This window comes from Mus pahari, chromosome X, assembly GCF_900095145.1.
Source record: "Mus pahari chromosome X, PAHARI_EIJ_v1.1, whole genome shotgun sequence".
Classification (NCBI taxonomy): Eukaryota; Metazoa; Chordata; class Mammalia; order Rodentia; family Muridae; genus Mus; species Mus pahari.
This window is the reverse complement of record NC_034613.1, coordinates 97,800,279-97,820,042: the sequence shown is the minus strand read 5'-3', so window position 1 is coordinate 97,820,042 and position 19,764 is coordinate 97,800,279. Positions and strand designations below refer to the sequence as shown.

The window sequence follows — 19,764 nt, the reverse complement described above, 5'->3', positions numbered from 1 at the left end:
TTTATGTAGGATCTTGTTTGTATACTCCTTTCGACTTTTACAACCCTATGAGAAAATGTTACATACCTTTTATAAAATGAGTTTAGATAATTAAAAAATTTTCAGTATCTTCTTTCATTTTTTAATTGCTGCTTGAAAATGTGATATTTCAAATTATTTTTATTAATATTGTTACAAAGCACCAATTTTATTTTACAAGCAAGCCTAACTTTTTTTTTCTTCTTGATCTTAGGTTAACATTCTGGATTTTTGTTTTTTAAACCTGAAATCTTTCTCTGAAAGTGCAGGTTGGGTCAAGTTTTTCAAGGTTGCATTTTGGAACTAAATTGTATGATATATGTCAAACTCAGTTCCCCATTTGGCACTATAAAGGAAATATGTTTTCTGACCCTTTCCCTTTTATGGACACAACCATGTATTCTTATTTGTGCTATCTTACATAAATTTCAGCTGGCTTTATGACTACATGTGAAAGATAAGTTATGAGCCACATCAGTTCCTATACATATAAATTATGATTTCTTTGGATTATACTACAAAACATACTTTGTTGACTAGCCTATGTTGCAAAATCCCTTAAAAATCTTTGGAACAGCTTTGTGGGCTTGTAGGTAGTAAATTCTACCTAATTCTACCTTCAGTGCATTCTAACTTCAGAACCTTTTTCAATAATCATTTACTTACTCAAGGTTTATATTCAGGTTTTAATGCTATCCATTTTAGGTTTAAAATTCTATTATCATTTTTTAAAAGATTTATTTATTATTATATCTAAGTACACTGTAGCTGTCTTAAGACTCACCAGAAGAGGGCATCAGATCTCATCACAGATGGTTGTGAGCCATCATGTGGGATTTGAACTCAGAACCTCCGGAAGACCTCTTAACTACTGAGCCATCTCTCCAGCACCCCCTACTATCATCTTGTTTTAAGTAGGGTTTGGCTTCATAAGACTTTAGCAGTGGTCATGCTGATGACCTAATACCACTCCACTGCTTAGTCATGAGGACACTGAGGCCTGTAGAGAAACTGCCTTGCATTATAGACATAGAAAGCAGATAAATGAAAGAGTCCAGGTATGCTATCTCATCAGCTATCAGATATTAGACTTGTCTTTTCTGTGGTACGCCTATGTCTTTCTGTGTACTTCTTAGTTGAAATCCCATATGTTCCTAAATATCTTGTGAGCGATATCAGTGTTCAAAAACAAGTTTTATAAGTAGTTGTTTCTGGTTTTGTGTTGAAAGAACTTTGACTTAAATGTTAGGTTTTTGTTTTCTTTTTTTTTTTCCATGATAACTTGGGATTAGTAACCGGTTTTGGAAGGGTTATTATTGCATTCTGAGAATTAAATGTTATTTTAAAATATGATTTCTTAATGTCAATATAGGTCTATATGTATTGTTATCACAAGAATGTAATACATTGAGTTTTAGCCCAGTAAGCCTTCAAGCAGTTTGTGAATGAAGTAAAAGGAATATAGTTTGTAAATTTCACAGTAATAATTTCACATGATGCCTGTGGGGAATGTCACAACATGTATTGCATATTGTATAATGTTAGTAACAGTTGCCAATAGGAGCTAGTTAAATATAATGCTTTTAGGAAAGTGTTTACCCTGCCTGATCTAATTTGTAGGACTTCTTCACATTTATTGAGTGAGATAATTCCTTGGAGAAAAATTAAACTCATGAAATATGAGTGTTTTATAGAGAAGAGGAGAAATATGACAATATATTATACAGGTTAACGCAGCCACATATTTTTTATTTTGCATCCTTTGAACACAGCTATGCTTACAAATACAACTTTTCATAAGGCTCAAATACTGATATTTCTAATATTATTAATATTTATTCATACCAGCACAGCTATAATATCCCTGTAAATGTATTCATTGGAATCTAATTATTAGGCATATATTCTAAGAGCATATGCAATAGTATTTTTGAGAATTTCACAGGGCTGTAACTTTTAACTATTTAAACAATTAAATTTCTTTTGGGTTGAATAGATTCTATAATTTTTACATATCAATACAAATGCTGTTAATATATGATGCTTTTAAAATATAAACAGAAAAGTAAAATTTATTGAAATCTACCACTTGGTGTTTTATAAGAAGCAAGGGTTGAGCATCTATATAGTGACTTCCATGTAGTTACCACACTGTATGAAGTGTTTCTTATTATGAGGAGTACCACTTTTCTTAATGACTGTGTGTGATTTCTATAGATGGTGACAATCACACTTTATCTTTTCATAAGAGTAGAGAAGGCAGATGGTGCCTCAGTATATAACCTGAGAATATCAAGCTGTTTCATTTCACCATCTATGTGTTTTCTCAGTTAGAAAATGATAGTGTTGTAATGTGAGTTGTAAAAAAATATATTATTTATAACATGCATATAGTAATTGTAATACAATTCAAGAATATTTAAAATTCATTAAGAATTTTAAAAATGGCCAGGCAGTGGTGGCGCATGCCTTTAATCCCAGCACTTGGGAGGTAGAGGCAGGTGGATTTCTGAGTTTGAGGCCAGCCTGGTCTACAGAGTGAGTTCTGGGATAGGAGAGAAAAAAAATGAGAAAAAAAAAGAATTTTTAAAAATGTATCATATAATAATTTTGTGAGTATTTCTTGACAGATTTAATTTGAGGATAGTAAGATCTCTTTGTACTTTTGCTTCTGTCTTGGTAGATTAGTTTCCTGCATTTCATATAGAAACCAGTTATATTTTACTCATATCATAATTGCATATGCAGGTGCACTGTTGTGTACACACATCTCTTCAACAGTGGCAAAGATTAATGCCTGCTCATGACATGAAAATTTTACTAGCACCAAATGTTCATGAAACACTGACTAATTAAAAGTTTTAAGAAATAGAGAAAAGTGGTTTCTAAAGTTTGGTCTTGTAAAGGACTCATGAGGTATAAAATTGATAGTTCGGTTTCAGAAATAATCCTAATTTAAAATAACAATCAAAATCTCTAATACAAAGAAACAGAGAAACGTATAATTCATAGACTAGCCTGTAATATGACTTTCTTTGGTAGACCAGAAGGGCTACAAAATTTGGGTTTTGCTCATGTGTAAAACTTCCCAGGGGCTTGGGAGAGACTCTGAGGGTAAAGTGCTTGTTTAAAATGAGGACTTGAATTTGAAAACCCCAGCAGGGCCCCACACTTCAGTGTTGAAAGCTAGAGCCAGATCCATAGGGCTAGTTAGCAGTCCATTCTAGATGAAACAGAGAGCCCCAGCCTCAAGAAGAAGACTGTCTCAGAAATGAAAGTCCTTTTGAGGAAGACATCTGGATGTCAGCCTCTGGCCTCAACCCATCCTCACTGGGGCACTCACTTCCCCTCCCACACATATATTTCACACATTCTCAGACAGATACACACAGAGTTTCCCCATTTTATTCATAGATATCCTATATCATTTGCATGTGGAACTGATTTTTATTATGTAGTATTACACAAGGGGACAGATTTCATTATGACATATGCATATATTCATGTCATGTGCTTTGGTAATACTCATACACACACCCACCGCTCTTCTTTGTGTCCCTCTCTCCCTTTCCTTCTAACAGCCTAATACTCCCACTTTAATTTTCATGTCCTTTCCCTGAAAGTTCACTTATGAAAAAAAGAGTTATTTGTCCTTTGATCATTATTTTATTTATTTACATTCCAGTCCTTGTCCCCCCTTCCACAGTTCCTTATCCCATCCCCCCCTTGCCTCTGAGAGGATGCCCCTCCCGCACGAGGCCTCTTCTGAGAGGCCCTACCAGCAGCTGACTGAGGCAGAAGCAGATACTTATGTCCAACCATTGCACTGAATTTGGGGACCCCTGTGATTGAATTAGGGGAAGGATTGACAAAGCACAAGGGGAGAGCGATCTTAAGACCAGCAATCTCAACTAACCTGGATCCCAGGGAGCTCCCAGAGACTGAGCCACCAACCATTCAGTATACACAGGCTGGTCCGAGGCTCCCAGCACATATATAGCATAAGAATGCCTAGTCTGGCCTCAGTGGGAGAAGATGCGTTTAATCCTCCAGATGTTTGTCTTTTAAGTGTGACTTACTTTGTTTGGCAAAGCAAATTCCACCCATTTTCCTATAGATCACATGATTTTGTTCTTGTGGCTGGATAAGGTTCTGGTGCGCATCTATTCTATTTTTTCTGTATCTATTGGTACAGAATGAATTTCAATGATGAGTTTTTATTTGGGCTTTCATTATAAAATTTGAAATAACTTTCCAGGGTTTTAAAAAATTCTACTATTTTGAAATAAACTCTTAGAGAAGAAATAGATATACATTTTAGTGGTATATTACAAAAAGAAATTCTTGGTACTCTCTTTTCTCTATTATATTGTTTTTTGCTGTTATTTTATCCCTGTATACATTTCTGCCTTCCAGTACATAAGACTTTCTCTTTGTGCACATTTCTGTCTTCCAGTACATAAGACTTTCTCTTTGTACATATACCTTCAGAAGTTCTATGGACTACACTAATTTACCTTTTTTCAAAGGTATTTTTGTACATGATTTTACGTTCTCTAACCTAAATATTATTCAAATCTAGGCAACATGAATTTGTACATGCAAAAATAAGTAATTTAGAAGTTCTGCAAATAGACTTTTTAAATGCCATTTTATGGACTTTGAAGAATTTTGTGATTCAAACTAAGGCAGCAGAATTTCCCCAAAAAAAGGTTTATGAAATTACTGTAATGAATAGATGATTATCAACCAAGTGTATATAATGGATTCTTCTTTGAGCTAAAAAGTGATCTACTTCCCAAATCCTCCAGTGTGTGTGTGTGTGTGTGTGTGTGTGTGTGTGTGTGTGTGTGTGTACATGGACATGCATGTACAAATGATTTCTTAAGCTTCAAAATTAGCTTTAGCTGCCACTTGGGTCTTAATAATGTGAATTTTCTTATAACTATCATTCAAACATATTTAATTTTTGTATAACATAATAATAGTGGTTTCACCTGTCCCCTCATTATTAGATTCTAAATTCATTGAACAAAGGAACCATGATTTCCCTAATCACTACTACTTGAAGTAGTGCTTTGAATATGAGTAAAACAGTTACAATGAACAGGAAATCAGAAGGTTTTCTTCTGTCTTTTCCAGACTTGGTACATTTGACTTGCATGTCTTCTAAAACAGCAAGAGAAGATTTAGAACGAGTAGTCCAGAAATTGTTTACTCCATATACAGAAATAGAAGCAGGTAAGAAAATGGATTATTTGTGATGGAAAGTTAATGTAACATGATATTCCCCTTAGATATTGCATGAATGGAACAGAAGGTGAACTAAGAAGTACTACTTAGCAATAACTCTCACATACTTAATTACTAAAAAATGAGTTTGAGCACAGTCACTGTATAAATAAGAGAAATGTTTATTCTTGAATGTTCTTAGTTTTAAGGAAAATAAACACAGATATAGACACCCCCCCCCCCAATAATTGTCACTTACATGCCCAGGGGAGAAAAAGAAAGATTGTTGGAAAATTTCTCAATTTTTGGTAGGATTACAGGTCCTTTTTTTATAATTGTATTTATTTTACAGGATCATTATGATAAACTCCTATTTTTCTTTATCAATTTTTATTTATAAAATCAGCCATCACTGGGAATAGAGGCCCCTTGGTCTAGCAAACTTTATATGACCCAGCACAAGGGAATGCCTGGGCCAAGTAATGGGAGTGGGTGGGTAGGGGAGCAGGGGCGGGGGGGGGGTATAGGGAACTTCCGGGATAGCATTTAAAATGTAAATAAAGAAAATAATAATAATAAAAAATAATGTTTATTTAACTTTCTGAAGATATTAATATTGCCAATATTAATTGGCAATATATAAGTTCCAATGATTAAATAATTATCTTTAAATGATACTTATATGCCAAATACATAGCTCTACAAATTATGTGTTTCTTTCTAATAGGTAAAGAATGTTTTAAATTTTTAAAAATCGTCCCCCTCTCCCATAAAGAGGGTACAAGTAAATAGTATCTCTGAAACAAATATCATCATATTTATATCATATTTATAGTGTATGAGCAGTCAAGAATATAACCTGACAGGTCTTCGTGTGTGTGATCAAAAATACAACCTGAGAGACCCTCTTCACATGTGAGAAGTGAAGATAACTTTCCTTTAAAGCATTTTCATGGTCCCTTGAATCCTTTCACTGATTTGTATTCTTATACTGGCATTTTCTTTAAATGATCCTTTATTCAGATAGCCAGCCATTAGTTTACCCCTAATGGTTCTATTTATTTTAATCTCCTGGGTTTTGTCTACTTTCTTAATGCAGAGATGTTACAGAGTGGGACATAAACATTAACATATAAGACAAAAGTGTTCCGCTTATAGATGTTAATGTAAATGTAATTTCTTCATAAAATCCACAGGTAAATAAATCTCTTCAATCTAAAAAATTTCACTTTGGTTTAGATTTAGTTTTTTGTTTACATTTTTATTTGAAAGTATCATGTAAATGTTTGAGTTAAAAATTTGATTGCAATGTTATAATAAACATCTGTATTCTTCAATCTAATATAAAGTCATAGTTTTATGTTTAGATTTTAATTGCATCTATAACTTGTTCATAAGAACCATGAATACTGTTTTCATTTCTGAAATATTTCATAGTGTCCCTGTTGTAATTTCAGTTTGTAACTGTGCCAAATAATACACTAAACATATAATTATTCTTCACTTTCTAAATGCATTTAATTTTCTGGTTTGCAAAATCAAGCTGACGGAAATTACATGTTCGTTAACTCGCATCCACTAGCCATTTTAGATTTTTAAGATTAATCTTAATGTTGAAAGTGATCCGAGTTTGAAATGATGTATTGTTTGAAACCTGAGTGAAATCCTTTAGCAAGAACTATGCCAGAGGGGTCCTCAGGTGCACCGAGGCACTACAAAGCTAGTTTTCACTGACACATGGGCCTTTTTATCATCAGGATGAGGTAGTGGTCATATTTTAATTAAAATGTCAGAACAAATACTGTTGGAGTTATTGAAAATGAATCACCAGATAAACTGAGCACTGGGCCATGGCAGGTCAAAGAGGCAAAGTCACCTGCAGAAGAGAACTCAATTCATCTTCCTGCCTAAATGAGGAAGAAGGAACTTTATGAACAATATGAACTTTTAATACATTAAAACACAGTCTTCTCTAACAAAAGCTTCAATTTTCACAGGCTTTTATTGTGTTTTGACTATTTGACTGTTATCTGAAACTTTGTGGTTGAAAGTATTATAAATATTTTTGCTGAAACACAGAATAATGCTGTATGGCCTTGTTTAATTTTTTTTCCATTTGAGTTCTCCATTCTACATGGTGTTATGCATCCTCAGCCTTTATGAAAATCAGCCTGTCATCTTACAAGGAAGTTCATTTCATGCAAAGGATCATATTCGCCTTACCATTCTAAGACTGAGCATGTATGTGGAGAATTGTAGTAAGCTTCTTAAGACTCCCTGTCTTTCTTACCCTTTCAGTTCATGGGTATCAGCCAGAACTCTTCCGAACTGCCCTCTCCAAAGAAATCACAGTATGCTTACCCAGCCACCAGGCTCCTTTAAGCACATCAAATACCTCTAAATTCTTCTCTGTGTTTTACTCTAAAGAAATATCAGATGTTTTATGCTTAATGAGCCTCATTCTGTACATTAGAAAATGAGGTGATTGCTTACAGTTCATTTCCTTATGTAGACTCTAGAATAGCCTTGTACACTCGGAGAGGTGTTTTTGTAAGTGCTATGTGAGTCTCTGTGGCAGAACTTCCCTGATTACTTATTTTACCCAGAAGTAGAATTTTCAATACAAGGTAAAACAGCATTTTCTTAGTACAGTACTTTTAAATGTCTAGTATGTAGCATTATCACAGCATCATCTGTGTTGCCTCTCATTCTATTGTCATTTCTATCTCTAAGAGCAGTGCTTCCTAGAAACAAATTCCCTTTTTAATGTGTGCATTTGGTGACTTTTAGGGGTATTAAATACTTGTATCAGGAAATCAAATGCCATATCTTAATTTCTTACTTTTTCTTTCACTTTTCACGTAACTAAATTAGCTTAATTGCTCCCTACTCGTGGCATGCACCTGGAGACATTTCTTGCTTTTATTTAGTTTGCCTTCAGTACTTTTCTGTTGTGTGCTTTATTCAGTGGATGCTCTTGTCTAGTTAACAAAGTCGTACTTTGTTTTACCCATTACTTCTTTGTCTATCCTATCATCCAACTGATAGAAATAAGCTATTGCTCAGCAGCTTTAATAGTTTTGACAATGATTTGCTTCAGAGTGCATGTTATTTTTTTTTTTTGAGCTCTTACTCTCTATCTGCCTCCAGCTGACCCCCAAGAAAGATGAAGCAATTACTTGTATCTTGGAAGGTTCTAAGGTCAAAGCTTGATGGCTCCCTTGTATCCAGACCATTGATCTTGTGGCTATGTCAATTTTCTTTCCTCATAGTTTTTGTCAAAGCTTTAACCTTTGTGAAATCTCTTCCCTAAACTCTGTTGGACTATTCATTTGCCCCATCTTGTATTGAATGAAAGCTGTCCTCTGAGACAGTGAACGTTTATGAACTACAAGATAGGCTCACCTAATATATACCTAGACATGCCCTGAGCCCCATTAAGACCTTCCATACCTTAGCTCACTTCCTTGCTGCAGTGTTTGATGCAGTCACATTTAGATGGCATTTTCCTGTGATATTTGATGTATGACTTGTAGGTGGTGTTTACCAACAAATTATCACAGTTTAGTGAAGCTCAACTCACTAGTCAGTTAATACTAACCATGTGATCTTAGCTGCAGCATATCAGTTTCTTGCATTCTTTTTTTTTCTTTTTTTTACTAAGTAGTTTGTGACACTTACATGAATTAGTGGTACATCAGACTCAAATCTTAGCATCAGAAAGAGATCCCTTGGAGCTGGAGAGCTCAGTGGTTAAGAGTGTCCTCTCTTCCTAAGAACCTAGCTTCAATTCCTAGCACCCACATGTCAGCTCACAATTGTCTGGGACTCAGTTCTTGGGAGATTGCATGCCCTCTGTTAGCTTCCTAAGGAACCAGGCATGCACATGGTTATCAGACATATATGCAGCGAAAACACCTACTTATCCACATAAATAATTACCTTAAAAAGTTAAATAAAAATAAGATTCCTTAGAAGATCACTTCTTTCACTCAGTCTCTTATCTTTTCCCACTAATAATTATCAATTGTCCAGGACAAACAAGAGAAATGGCATATTTACTCTTCCTACAGTAGAGATATTTTAAATTAAATAAAACTTATTTATCCTGGGGACTAGGGAATTCTGATTAACTGAATAGCATATTTAGCTAAAAATCATTCTACATCATTTACTAATTCGATATGAACAGTAATTGGATAATTATACCTTTAGCATTTTCTTTATGGTTCAGACTGTGTCTTACAGACTTGGACTATTGTCATAAACATCTTTGTATTATGATTATGCAAAACTTGAATTTGAGGCAGGGTTGAGCTGGAGAAAACTATAATCAATACATATATTAAAAGCAATATTTTCTTCAATGAATGATAATTTAATTATAACATTTTAAAAGAAAAGAGGCAGAGAAATGACCATCACTATAACAAGAAATAGGCTGTAGGAATTGAGGCTAACAAGACTGAACTTTTCTATAAACACTTGATATTTTGGTTATTGAGAATAGGACTAAATCAATTCATAAATTACTTAGAGAATGTCTTTTGTGTACCAGGCCCTGTATCAGGAGAAAAATTTAAAAACAAGAGAATCAGAACTAAGTCTACTCCACTTGAATGTCCCCCAGGTCCTGTCGTTATCTACCATACATAATGGATGCCTGCTGTTAAATGACAGAGCTTGAACTCAAAATGACATTCAACCTGCCGGCCTCATTTTTTGCTAATTGTTTTTTGTTTGTTGGTTCCCATTAATTTTATTATCTAATAATATACAGCGTTAGAGTGAGAGAATATATCATTTTAAATTCTGTGTATACTTCTTAAATACTATTTTAAAGACATCATTCATATATGATAAAATTTTCACATTTCAGGTGAAAACTCCAAATTTTAAAAGGTATATTCACAGAACCATCTAAACATCTCTAGAAAGAAATATAAAATGTTTCTACGTCTGGCCTCTGCCAAAGAAACCTCATACCTATCAACAGCCACCTAACCTTTGTCCCCAACCTCTCTTTCTGAACTCTGAGTAACCATTAATTTCCTCTATTCACTGTGTGCTTGCTTATTCTAAATAATGTCTTTTAATATAATTAGCATCTCATATGTATTAAGTTACTATATACATATTAAGTTGTTTTTCTATGCGAAACAAGATTTATGCTATCTTTTTACCTTGGGAGATAATTTAAGGGTGGGTATGATTGTAGGAACTTTAATGTTTTGTTGCGTTTATTTATTTGTTTGTGTGTGCATGTGCATGCAACACTGCACATTTGGTCATAGGGCAGTTCAACAGTTGTTTCTCTCCATTCATCATGTGAGTCCCAGCAATTGTACACCAGTCTTCAGGCTTGGTAATTAATGTCTTAACCTGCTGAGCTGTCTTGCCAACCTTTCAAAATAATTTTTAAAATCTAACTGGTGCTGGATTGAAAAGCTTTCATTGTTTGAAATACCATATACTTACCTTATAGTTTGTATTTTCACATTCACTAAATGCTTAAATATAAATGTCTTATTGACTATAATGTCTAATTATGTCTTTATTGGTATTTGGTCACATAGTGAAGTAAATTACGTTTTTTAATGTAATAAAATTTATTTCTACCATTAGAAAATGAACAGGTTGAAAAGCCAAGAATTCTGTGGGCACTCTACTTCAATATGAGAGACTCTTCGGATATCAGCAGAGATTGTTATAATGATTTACCTTCCAATGTCTATGTGTGCTCTGGCCCTGACTCTGGTCTAGGAAATGATAATGCAGTCAAACAGGTAAGGTATTGGTGTTCCTCGGTTTTGTATTAAGAAACTGATGTGCTGGGATACATGGGAGTGGAGGGGTGGGGGGAGGGGGTTGTCCTCCTAGGAGGAGGGAAAAGAACTACTGTGAACTGCAGTGGTACTGTAAATATACTTTATCAGATATTTCACTTCCTTGAATTATAGAAGTAATTGTAAAGACTTATTTATGAGTAGTCCTGTGAGAATAAAGAATGAAGTTGAAAGAAATATATATGTTCTTAAAATGAACTTAAAGTGCCAGTATATCTAAATATTACTTCTAATAGAAGCAGTTGGATTATTGGTACATTTTTTGAAAGAGTAGATATTGTCCTCCAACAACCTTAGCCATTTCTAGAAGGATATAATTAGTAAAGTATATAAGATATAATTTTACAGTGGTGTGATGCATTTCTTAATCTTGGAAAAAAATGAATAATCTTATTTTACATAATTAACATAACACCATCAATGTTTTGACTCAAACCAGTGCTAGTTTGAGTTTCAAACTAAACTCAAAGCTGCCATTATAGTTGCCAAGAAGTATGTTAAATCCAAGTGGGCTAGTCCTACGTAGAGCTGTGAAGAAGTACACGCTTATTCTAGGTGCCAAAACACACTTTGATTCCATTAAGCAAAAGATTATTAGGGCACATTAGAATACACATTTTTTTTTAACCTGGAAAGGAAGAAAAGAAGAGAAGGTGTGTTTTGAGACAAACATGTATACTTTTCTCAGATGCTTTTGGTACATCCATGTTTGAATCAGCAAGTAGATAATTTAATACTATTTTTGTATTTTAGTAAGTTCTGTTCTTTTATAATTTCATGTATGTATATTGCATATTCTGATTACTCTTCATCTATTCATTGCAATTTCCTTGCTAACGCTATCAATAATCACACACACACACACACACACACACACACACACACACACACACTATCTCATCCCCTTATTTACTAGTTTTGATTTGGCTTAATGCCCTTACATAGTTTTATTAGAGCCAAATATGTGACTCTTAAGTTTGAAACTAATGTGGACAGCATGGACTACTAGCTATACATGCGCATATTCTGCCTCCAGTAGCTCAGCACTGTGGTAGATCACCCTGAGACCCATCTCCTTCCATACCTGACAATTATGAGGGCCCACCTTCTGTGAACACAGCTGCTGTGAGTTCATGGTTGTCATGGCTGTGTCTTTCTTGCTTGAAAGATAGTATTTCATAGCCATTTGCCCCATCTTCTTTCCACCTAGTCTTCTGCAGTTCCCTGAGGTTTGTGGGGAGGGGATGACTATAACAGCACATGGATTCAGTTGTATTCGCACCAGTAGCTAGAATCTTTTTGTACCAAGTGACTTTGTTTGTTTTTTACAGTGTTTTGTAATCACAGAAGCATTGCTATGAACAGTGTCTGGACTTTGGTCATATTTTATATTTCATCTTTAGAGTCTAATATTGGTTCTAGAAAATCATTCAAGGCCCTAAATGATGTCAAACGAGCAGGGATTGACAACTCTTGTCCATGGATGGGGATTTGCATTTGCATCTTAAGTTAATAACCTCATTTATAGTTTGGTAACCCCGTTTCCTTCAAAGATGAAATTTTCAAATAGGGATTTTAACCAATTAGCTTAGGTTGATTTTTTTTCCTGAGTAAACAAAAGGAGTTATAGTGCAAGAGCTTTTGTGATCTATATCCTGCATACTAGAAGATTACAGTTAACTGGCAGTCATTTGCAGTAATTTGTATCACAAAAGATAACTTTTATATGTTACATGAAATATAATAAAGAAAACAGCATTAATTTTCATTTGTGTGCTCATTAACATGTTGCTTCATATAATCACTTGAGGAAAAATATGCCCTCTTTAAAAAAAAATCAGTAATATTTGTAAGTTGCCAGTTTGTTCAGCAAAAATTTAGCTAATTCCAGTATATCATCATGTGGTTATCTCAATCAACTATTAGCAACTTCTGCTTTCAGAATAAGGATATTCATGAAAGTTCTCAAAATATTATTGTGGCTTTGTCTGTGTAGAAAATATAGGCCCCTGAAGAGTTGTAATATTTTTCCTTTTTCAAGTAAAATTCTACATTTTAGCATTTGGAAATTTTGTACTTTTTCTTTCTTGTTAGTGCATAGAGACCGAGTATATAGTTTCACTTTCTCGTATGCATATGTGACAGTTTATGATTTTCAAATACACAGAAGACCCACACATTGATCTGGCTACCTACCTGAACTGTCCTTAGAAGCCACCAGTTCAAATACATGTAGTGGTAATGAAAACCTTCTACAGTGAAACACGATAGATGAGGAACATGCCCCATTCAAATCAAAGACAGACAGACAGATGGTACCAGTGGAGAGAATAGCATCTTGTCCTGCACAGGATATAAACATTATAAAGTTGAAACAACCGCTTCTTAGTGATGCAACCCATGGGAGAGCTAGGGCTTGGAAGAAGTGACAGCAGGTAAGAGCAGAGCAGGTAGGCCTGGAGGATTTTATCATGGAATAGTTACAACTGTGGATCTTCTCTTGTAGGTAACAGGGTGGTTTTAAGCTGGGAAATGGCATAAAGAAAGTTTTGTTTTCCATAAACCCTACTGAAAGGAATATGATATGAGCCAGAGTACACCAGTTTAACAGATGGTGCATGCTGGAACTTTGTCACTGGGAAAAGAATGGAGTTTAAGAAACAAAGAGTGACACTCCCACGATTTAGCAACTGTTTCTGAGGGAGTAAAGGGGAGGAAGAACCCCTACAAACAGAATGGATGTCCTGGACAAAAAAGCCCTTTGAGCAGGATTTTATGCCCTCTTCTATTCCTATTATTCTTCGGTTTGATCTTTTCATTGTGTCCTTAATTTCCTGGATATTTTGGGTTAGGAGCTTTTTACACTTTGTATTTTCTTTGACTGAAGTGTCAATATTTTCTATGGTACCTTCTGCACCTGAGATTCTCTCTTCTATCTCTTGTATTCTGTTGGTGATACTTGATCTGTAGCTTCTGATCTGAATTCTAGGAACCAAGTCAGAAGTAGAAAACCAACTCCTAGAAGTTGTTTTCTAGCCTCTACATGTATGCTGTAGCACTTGTATATACACACATTATTCATAGACAAAGTTTCTGTTAATTATCCTTCCACCAAACTCATCTGGTGAAGGTGTTCAGATGCTGAATAATTTAGGTTGTAAAGCTTGTGTACTCTTTATTGCAGCTCTTCAACTCTGCCATTAAAGAGAAAAAAACAGGGCTGGTGAGATGGCTCAGTGGGTAAGAGCACCCGACTGCTCTTCCGAAGGTCCGGAGTTCAAATCCCAGCAACCACATGGTGGCTCATAACCATCTGTAACAAAATCTGACTCCCTCTTCTGGAGTGTCTGAAGACAGCTTACTTATATATAATAAATAAATAAATTTTTTTTTAAAAAAGAGAAAAAAACAGCTATAGATAGTAGGTAAACCAATATCAACTGTGTTCCAATAAACCTTTATTTACAAAAGCAAGAGGTGGTCTAGGTTGGATCTTTGGGCTATAGATTGTCAAGTTTTAGCCAAATAGAGGATCTTGTATGTGCATTATGAAGAAAGTTGAAGCAGTATAGGAAACCCTTATGTTTTTTTACCACCTTTTCATTTTACTTTCTCACCAGTTGCCAAGAGTAGAAGTTCCCTATTGTGACACAGATATTTAGCTGTAAGGTGGATTATTGTCACTTGCCGCATTTACTATTTGCTTATTATTAGCATCATGTCTGCTTTTTTATTCTCTTATGCTGTCCTTCTAAGCTCAGTCACATGTATTTGTTAAAACCTGATTACATTAATTTTTAAGGATACTATTTTTATTTAGATAGCACTAAAAATACACATATATTTAAGCTGCTGATATCCAAAAATTGATTTGTCCTTACATCCTTTGCTAGGCAGAAACAGTTTTCCAGCGAATCTGCCCAAATGAAGACTTCTGTCCAGCCCCGCCAAATCCTGAAGATATTATTCTTGATGGAGACAGCTCACAACAAGAAGTTTCAGAATCCAGTGTCATACCAGAAACCAACTCAAAGACTCCCAAGGAAAGTCCAGTCCTAGGAGACCCGGAAGAGCCCTCTGAATAGTGGGTGTGCATCAGACTTAACATTCTACCTTGGAAATTCCTGTCGCCCTCAGTCTTCTTGATAGAAGGAATATTTGAAATCTTTCAAAAAGCAACAACCAATTTATTAGGAAAAATTAGAAGAAACGGGTTCCAGAAATCCAAAAAAGGAATTTCTTCAAAGAGGACATTTCCAGAAACATAAAACACTTACAAAGCACATTAACTTGCCTGTTTTAACATACCAAACCTGTGAGATTAGCAGGTGAAAAATATAAATGTACTGATTCCCAGAAATGTATTATGATGTGAAAGGGGTCCTAATGCTTCGTTGACAATTATGTGGTAGAACACATAAATTTGTTCACCAATTGTGATCTTTTTTGTTGAAAGCCACATCTGGAGAGTCAGCTCTCATACTTATTTTGGTTATTTGAATTATATTTTCAATCTGGGCATGATATAACAGATAAAAGCATGTGTAAATACAGTAGAATAAAGCTAAACTATCATGAAGTGGCCAGGAGCCTATATTTGGAGTAAAAGTTGGTTTTATTTTCTATGTTAAAAGCTGAATATGTTAATACTAAGGTGTTTAGACATTTTGCTAATTTTAATTTCTTAGTAATTAGTGATTTGGGTGTAAATCACATACACATTGGCCAAAATTCAAAGATTAAGAAACAGAAGAATACAAGCAAACATTTGATAGGATGATTGTACTGAGTCAACAGAAGCACTAACTTCTTATCCACAGAACTAATTTCATCATAGCTGTGTTACTCAAAATATTAGGCAAATTGTTAAACTTCTTATCTTCAGTTTCTCCAGATAGCAAGTGAAACATGCCTCCTATAGCAGAGCAGTCATGAAGATCAATGCAGCGCTATCGTTAGAATGCTTCCTCTGGAAAGTAGTGTTTTGCAACTTTCCTGTTAATTGATCTGTGGAAAAATATCAAACCAACCTCATGATCACAGTCTGTTTCTTAAACTCATTAATAACAGGTGGAATGGTAGTTCTTGAAGTCTTAGGAATACTCTATAAATTAATGTTCCTCTTCTGGCAACTAAACCATCAAGAACTGAACAGAGTGTGGCAGTTAATAACCTGTAATATACACTTTACAGGAAAAACATGAGGGCTATCCTTTGACAGAAAACCTATTTGTGATGCCTACTTTTAAATATCTCTAAGCTCTGATGGTCTACTTTCTTGAGCAATAGTTTAGACCTAGAACTGCCTGTAAATAAATAAATAATAAATAAACCCAGTGCTTCCAGTCAGGGAGCCATGGCTCCAAGGAAAAGCACAGAATTCTCCATGTGCAGCTGGTTCCTAACCTGGCCAGCTTTCAGAGATGGTAAAACTCCCAGCACAGATTCATAAGAAATGTAAAAATCCAAGGAATGTAGCTCTTGCTGACCCTTGAAAAAGGAGTTGGATTGAGAAAATGGGAAAAATGTCCCAGACTCCGAGGCTGTTCCTCTCAGGTTTGCCTGTACCTCCCACTGTACAGCTCTCTCCTCTGGAGTATCCTTTCCTTTTTATAATGTCATGCAAATCAGGGACAGAATCACTTTATAACCTACTTTGTCACAAAGCTTCAGCTCTTCTGTCAGCTGTTGGTTCCTGAAGCCCACCTAGGGCATGCACTAAATGCCAAGTACGCTCCTGTAATGCATCAGGTACTGGTCCTCCCTCTCCATACCAGCAATATGAAAGTTTCTCTTAGATGGGAACGTTAAGTAGGAATACAATCACAGTTATGTCACACCAGTAAAAATGTTATACTTTGCAATATGCAGCATGCACATTTATCTAAGGAGACTTTTAGGCTAGATAGGGTTAGAATACTTAGAATAACTTGACACCTTTGGACACTGCAGCTCTGTACATTGTAGAACAATACAGAAACTATTTTTTATTTCATGGCCCAGCACACACTGTATCTTTTTTCATCCTTTTGATGCAATCAGAAAAAAAAAATCTCTCTTCCAGGTCATTTACTGAGTATATTGTTAAAATGCTTAAAGCTCCTGAATATGATTAATGATGGCTGAAATACCACAAAATTGTTTTCAAAATTGTAGACAGATCTATTTCTTGTTGCCTCAGAGTGTCATACTAACCCTTTGAAGAGCATTTTCTTTTGTTTTCTTAATTATTGCCTAATACTTGTTTTTACTGTATTAAGTTCAAAACACCACCAACAACAAACCTTAAGGTTGTGTTGTAAAACCTTACAACACAGTGTTTACCGTTTTACATAATGCAAACATTTAGTAATTCTAAATTTTGGAGTTGCTGGTATAAAAATTTTTTTTTACTTGTTTGTTGAAAGTATTTAAATATGCATGCCTGTTTCTGGAAACCAAAAGTGGTATATCATTAAGTGATAAGATCCAATAACTAATCCTATGTTGCTTTTGTAAATGTTTTCTAGTTGGTGTGCCTGACCAAGAAAGCATATATAATAAATGTCAGTTTCTATTTTTATATAATAAAATAGCCATGGGTAACTTCTAGAATAGTGGACATTTCTAAAATAATATCTACAATTATAATGTTAATTATTAATAATTATTAACTACTGGCAAGATTGTTTCTAGAATTGTCTGCCCTAGTATTGTTATCTAGTTCCCAATAGTAGCAATCATTTAAAGGAATTAAAAAAAAAAACATTTTCTTGCAATTACTTATGATGTGCTACTGGTATTGAATAATTTGTCTTTTGCTCAGTAAAAGTTCTTATGTATTTAAAAAGGCATGAATATATAATAATTTGCACACTGTAACAGGGAATTTTCAGAGGAAATAAAGACTTTTCAATGCTTTTCCACTGTAATGGCTTATTTTTTTATATTTGAATTTTGTATATAGGGCTAGAGATACAGCTCAATGGTAGAGACTTTACATAGCACTGTGCCTGCTAGAATGTTAAGTGCAGGCAGCCCACTATCTAGTACTTCCACTCCTCATAGAAGCTTTCCTTAGTTTGTAGTCAACTCTGTATGTGCATATGTACTGATCATAATTTAATAAGTATTCTTTAATAGGAGAGTGACTTAATGTATATTGATTATTATAAATAATAATCCCAGACACCACTTAAAAAGTATAAATACCAAGAACTGAAAGACAGCCTTGGATCCGAGTTAGTTTTCTGCTCTTATATTGATATTTAAATAGTTGACAGCCATGTGTTTTAATTTTCAACGCATCTACCTATCCACTGTGGTAAATTTGTAAGGAAAGCTATCAAATTTTGCGTTTCTTTGATTTGCATAGCAAAATGTTCTAGATGCCAGTATTAATGTCACTATCAAGCAAAAGCAGATGGCACTTTATCCTGAGATTAGTGGTACAGAAGCTGTAAAGCATAAGCAATGACTTTACAATGCATTGATCTCCTACACCTTGCTTCCACATCTTAGACAAAGTAAATTCAAAATGGTTTTCCATGTTTGGAGATGAAAATTGGAAATGCTTTTTCTCTTAGGGATTTGAGTCTCTAACAGCTTATTTACAGCAAGAAAGATGATTGCTTCTGTTCTTTATATGCAGAAATAATTCATTAAGCTATGGTTTTCCTTAAATGAAATAATCAAAGAATACTGATATTTTCTGTCAACTTCAAGTAGTACATGAAGCTGCTGAAATAGAACATATTCAGAAGCAAACCAGAACTCTTGTGAAACTGGCAATTTATCTGTGAGATTATTAATAAATCAAGTTTTCGAAAGCTAAGGTTAATTGAATTTTTAAACAAGTAGCTGTGTTATCCTTCAAGCACCTTGGAGCTGCTCATAGAATATTCACACTCTTTAAAAAAGTGCTTTGATATGTTTGAATTGTCTTTAATGATAGCAGTTTAAAGCACCAAGCAGTTTAACACTTGGCATCCCAAGTCACATTTCAAAGGCTATATATTCCATTACTGCAGTTTTGCTGTGGGCTTCATTGAGAATTCCTTGCCCTGAAAGTTGCCCTGTCCATTCTTTCTGATGATGATGACTCTTAGGAGCATTTGACAGGCAATCAGTCATTAGTACTTGAATCTCAGTAGATAGACTAGAGTCTTTTTGTCTGTCATTGTAAAAAAAAGTTTCTCATAACTTCTATTAATGCTAATAGAACTTGCTTGTGTAAATCCACTTTGTACAAGGTAAGATGCCACAGACGGACCTCGCTTTGGGTCCCCAATCTGTGGGACGTTCTCTTGGTTGCAGGTGAGCAAGGATTCAGCAGCGGAGTGACAGTCCAGAGAGAGAGAGAGAGAGAGAGAGAGAGAGAGAGAGAGAATGTGTTGATAAAAATGAGCATCACATCTTAAATACAGAACAAACAAGAAAAGGGGGGGGGTAGGATACATCTGCAGATACAATGACACAAAACAAAGGACAAAAGACCAGGAGGTGGTACCAGACAGCTTGAGGAGGAAGCCAGGTGCAAGGCTAGTCAATAGTTAAACCCCACTGTCAGGGCCCCCCAGTAAATCCTTGATTATGCTGTACCTTTGGGCCTAGCAGAAAAACCTGTTTTGGGGGGGGTTCAATACCACAACCCCCCTATTTCCTAGGCCTTGGTAAGCTTTGCCCTGAG

The 19,764-nt window shown here is 34.9% G+C and overlaps 1 protein-coding gene across 1 annotated transcript in view; it reads left to right on the top strand.

Moving 5' to 3' along the window:
• Chm (CHM Rab escort protein) overlaps nt 1-17,998 on the top strand; it is a 132,734-nt gene extending 114,736 nt beyond the window's left edge. The window contains exons 13-15 of the mRNA XM_021188022.2: nt 5,161-5,259; nt 10,876-11,036; nt 14,990-17,998. Coding sequence (XP_021043681.1) covers nt 5,161-5,259; nt 10,876-11,036; nt 14,990-15,181 — 452 coding nt within the window. The 3' untranslated portion in view covers nt 15,182-17,998. The remainder of the gene's footprint in view (nt 1-5,160; nt 5,260-10,875; nt 11,037-14,989) is intronic.
• The last annotated feature ends 1,766 nt before the right edge of the window (nt 17,999-19,764 follow it).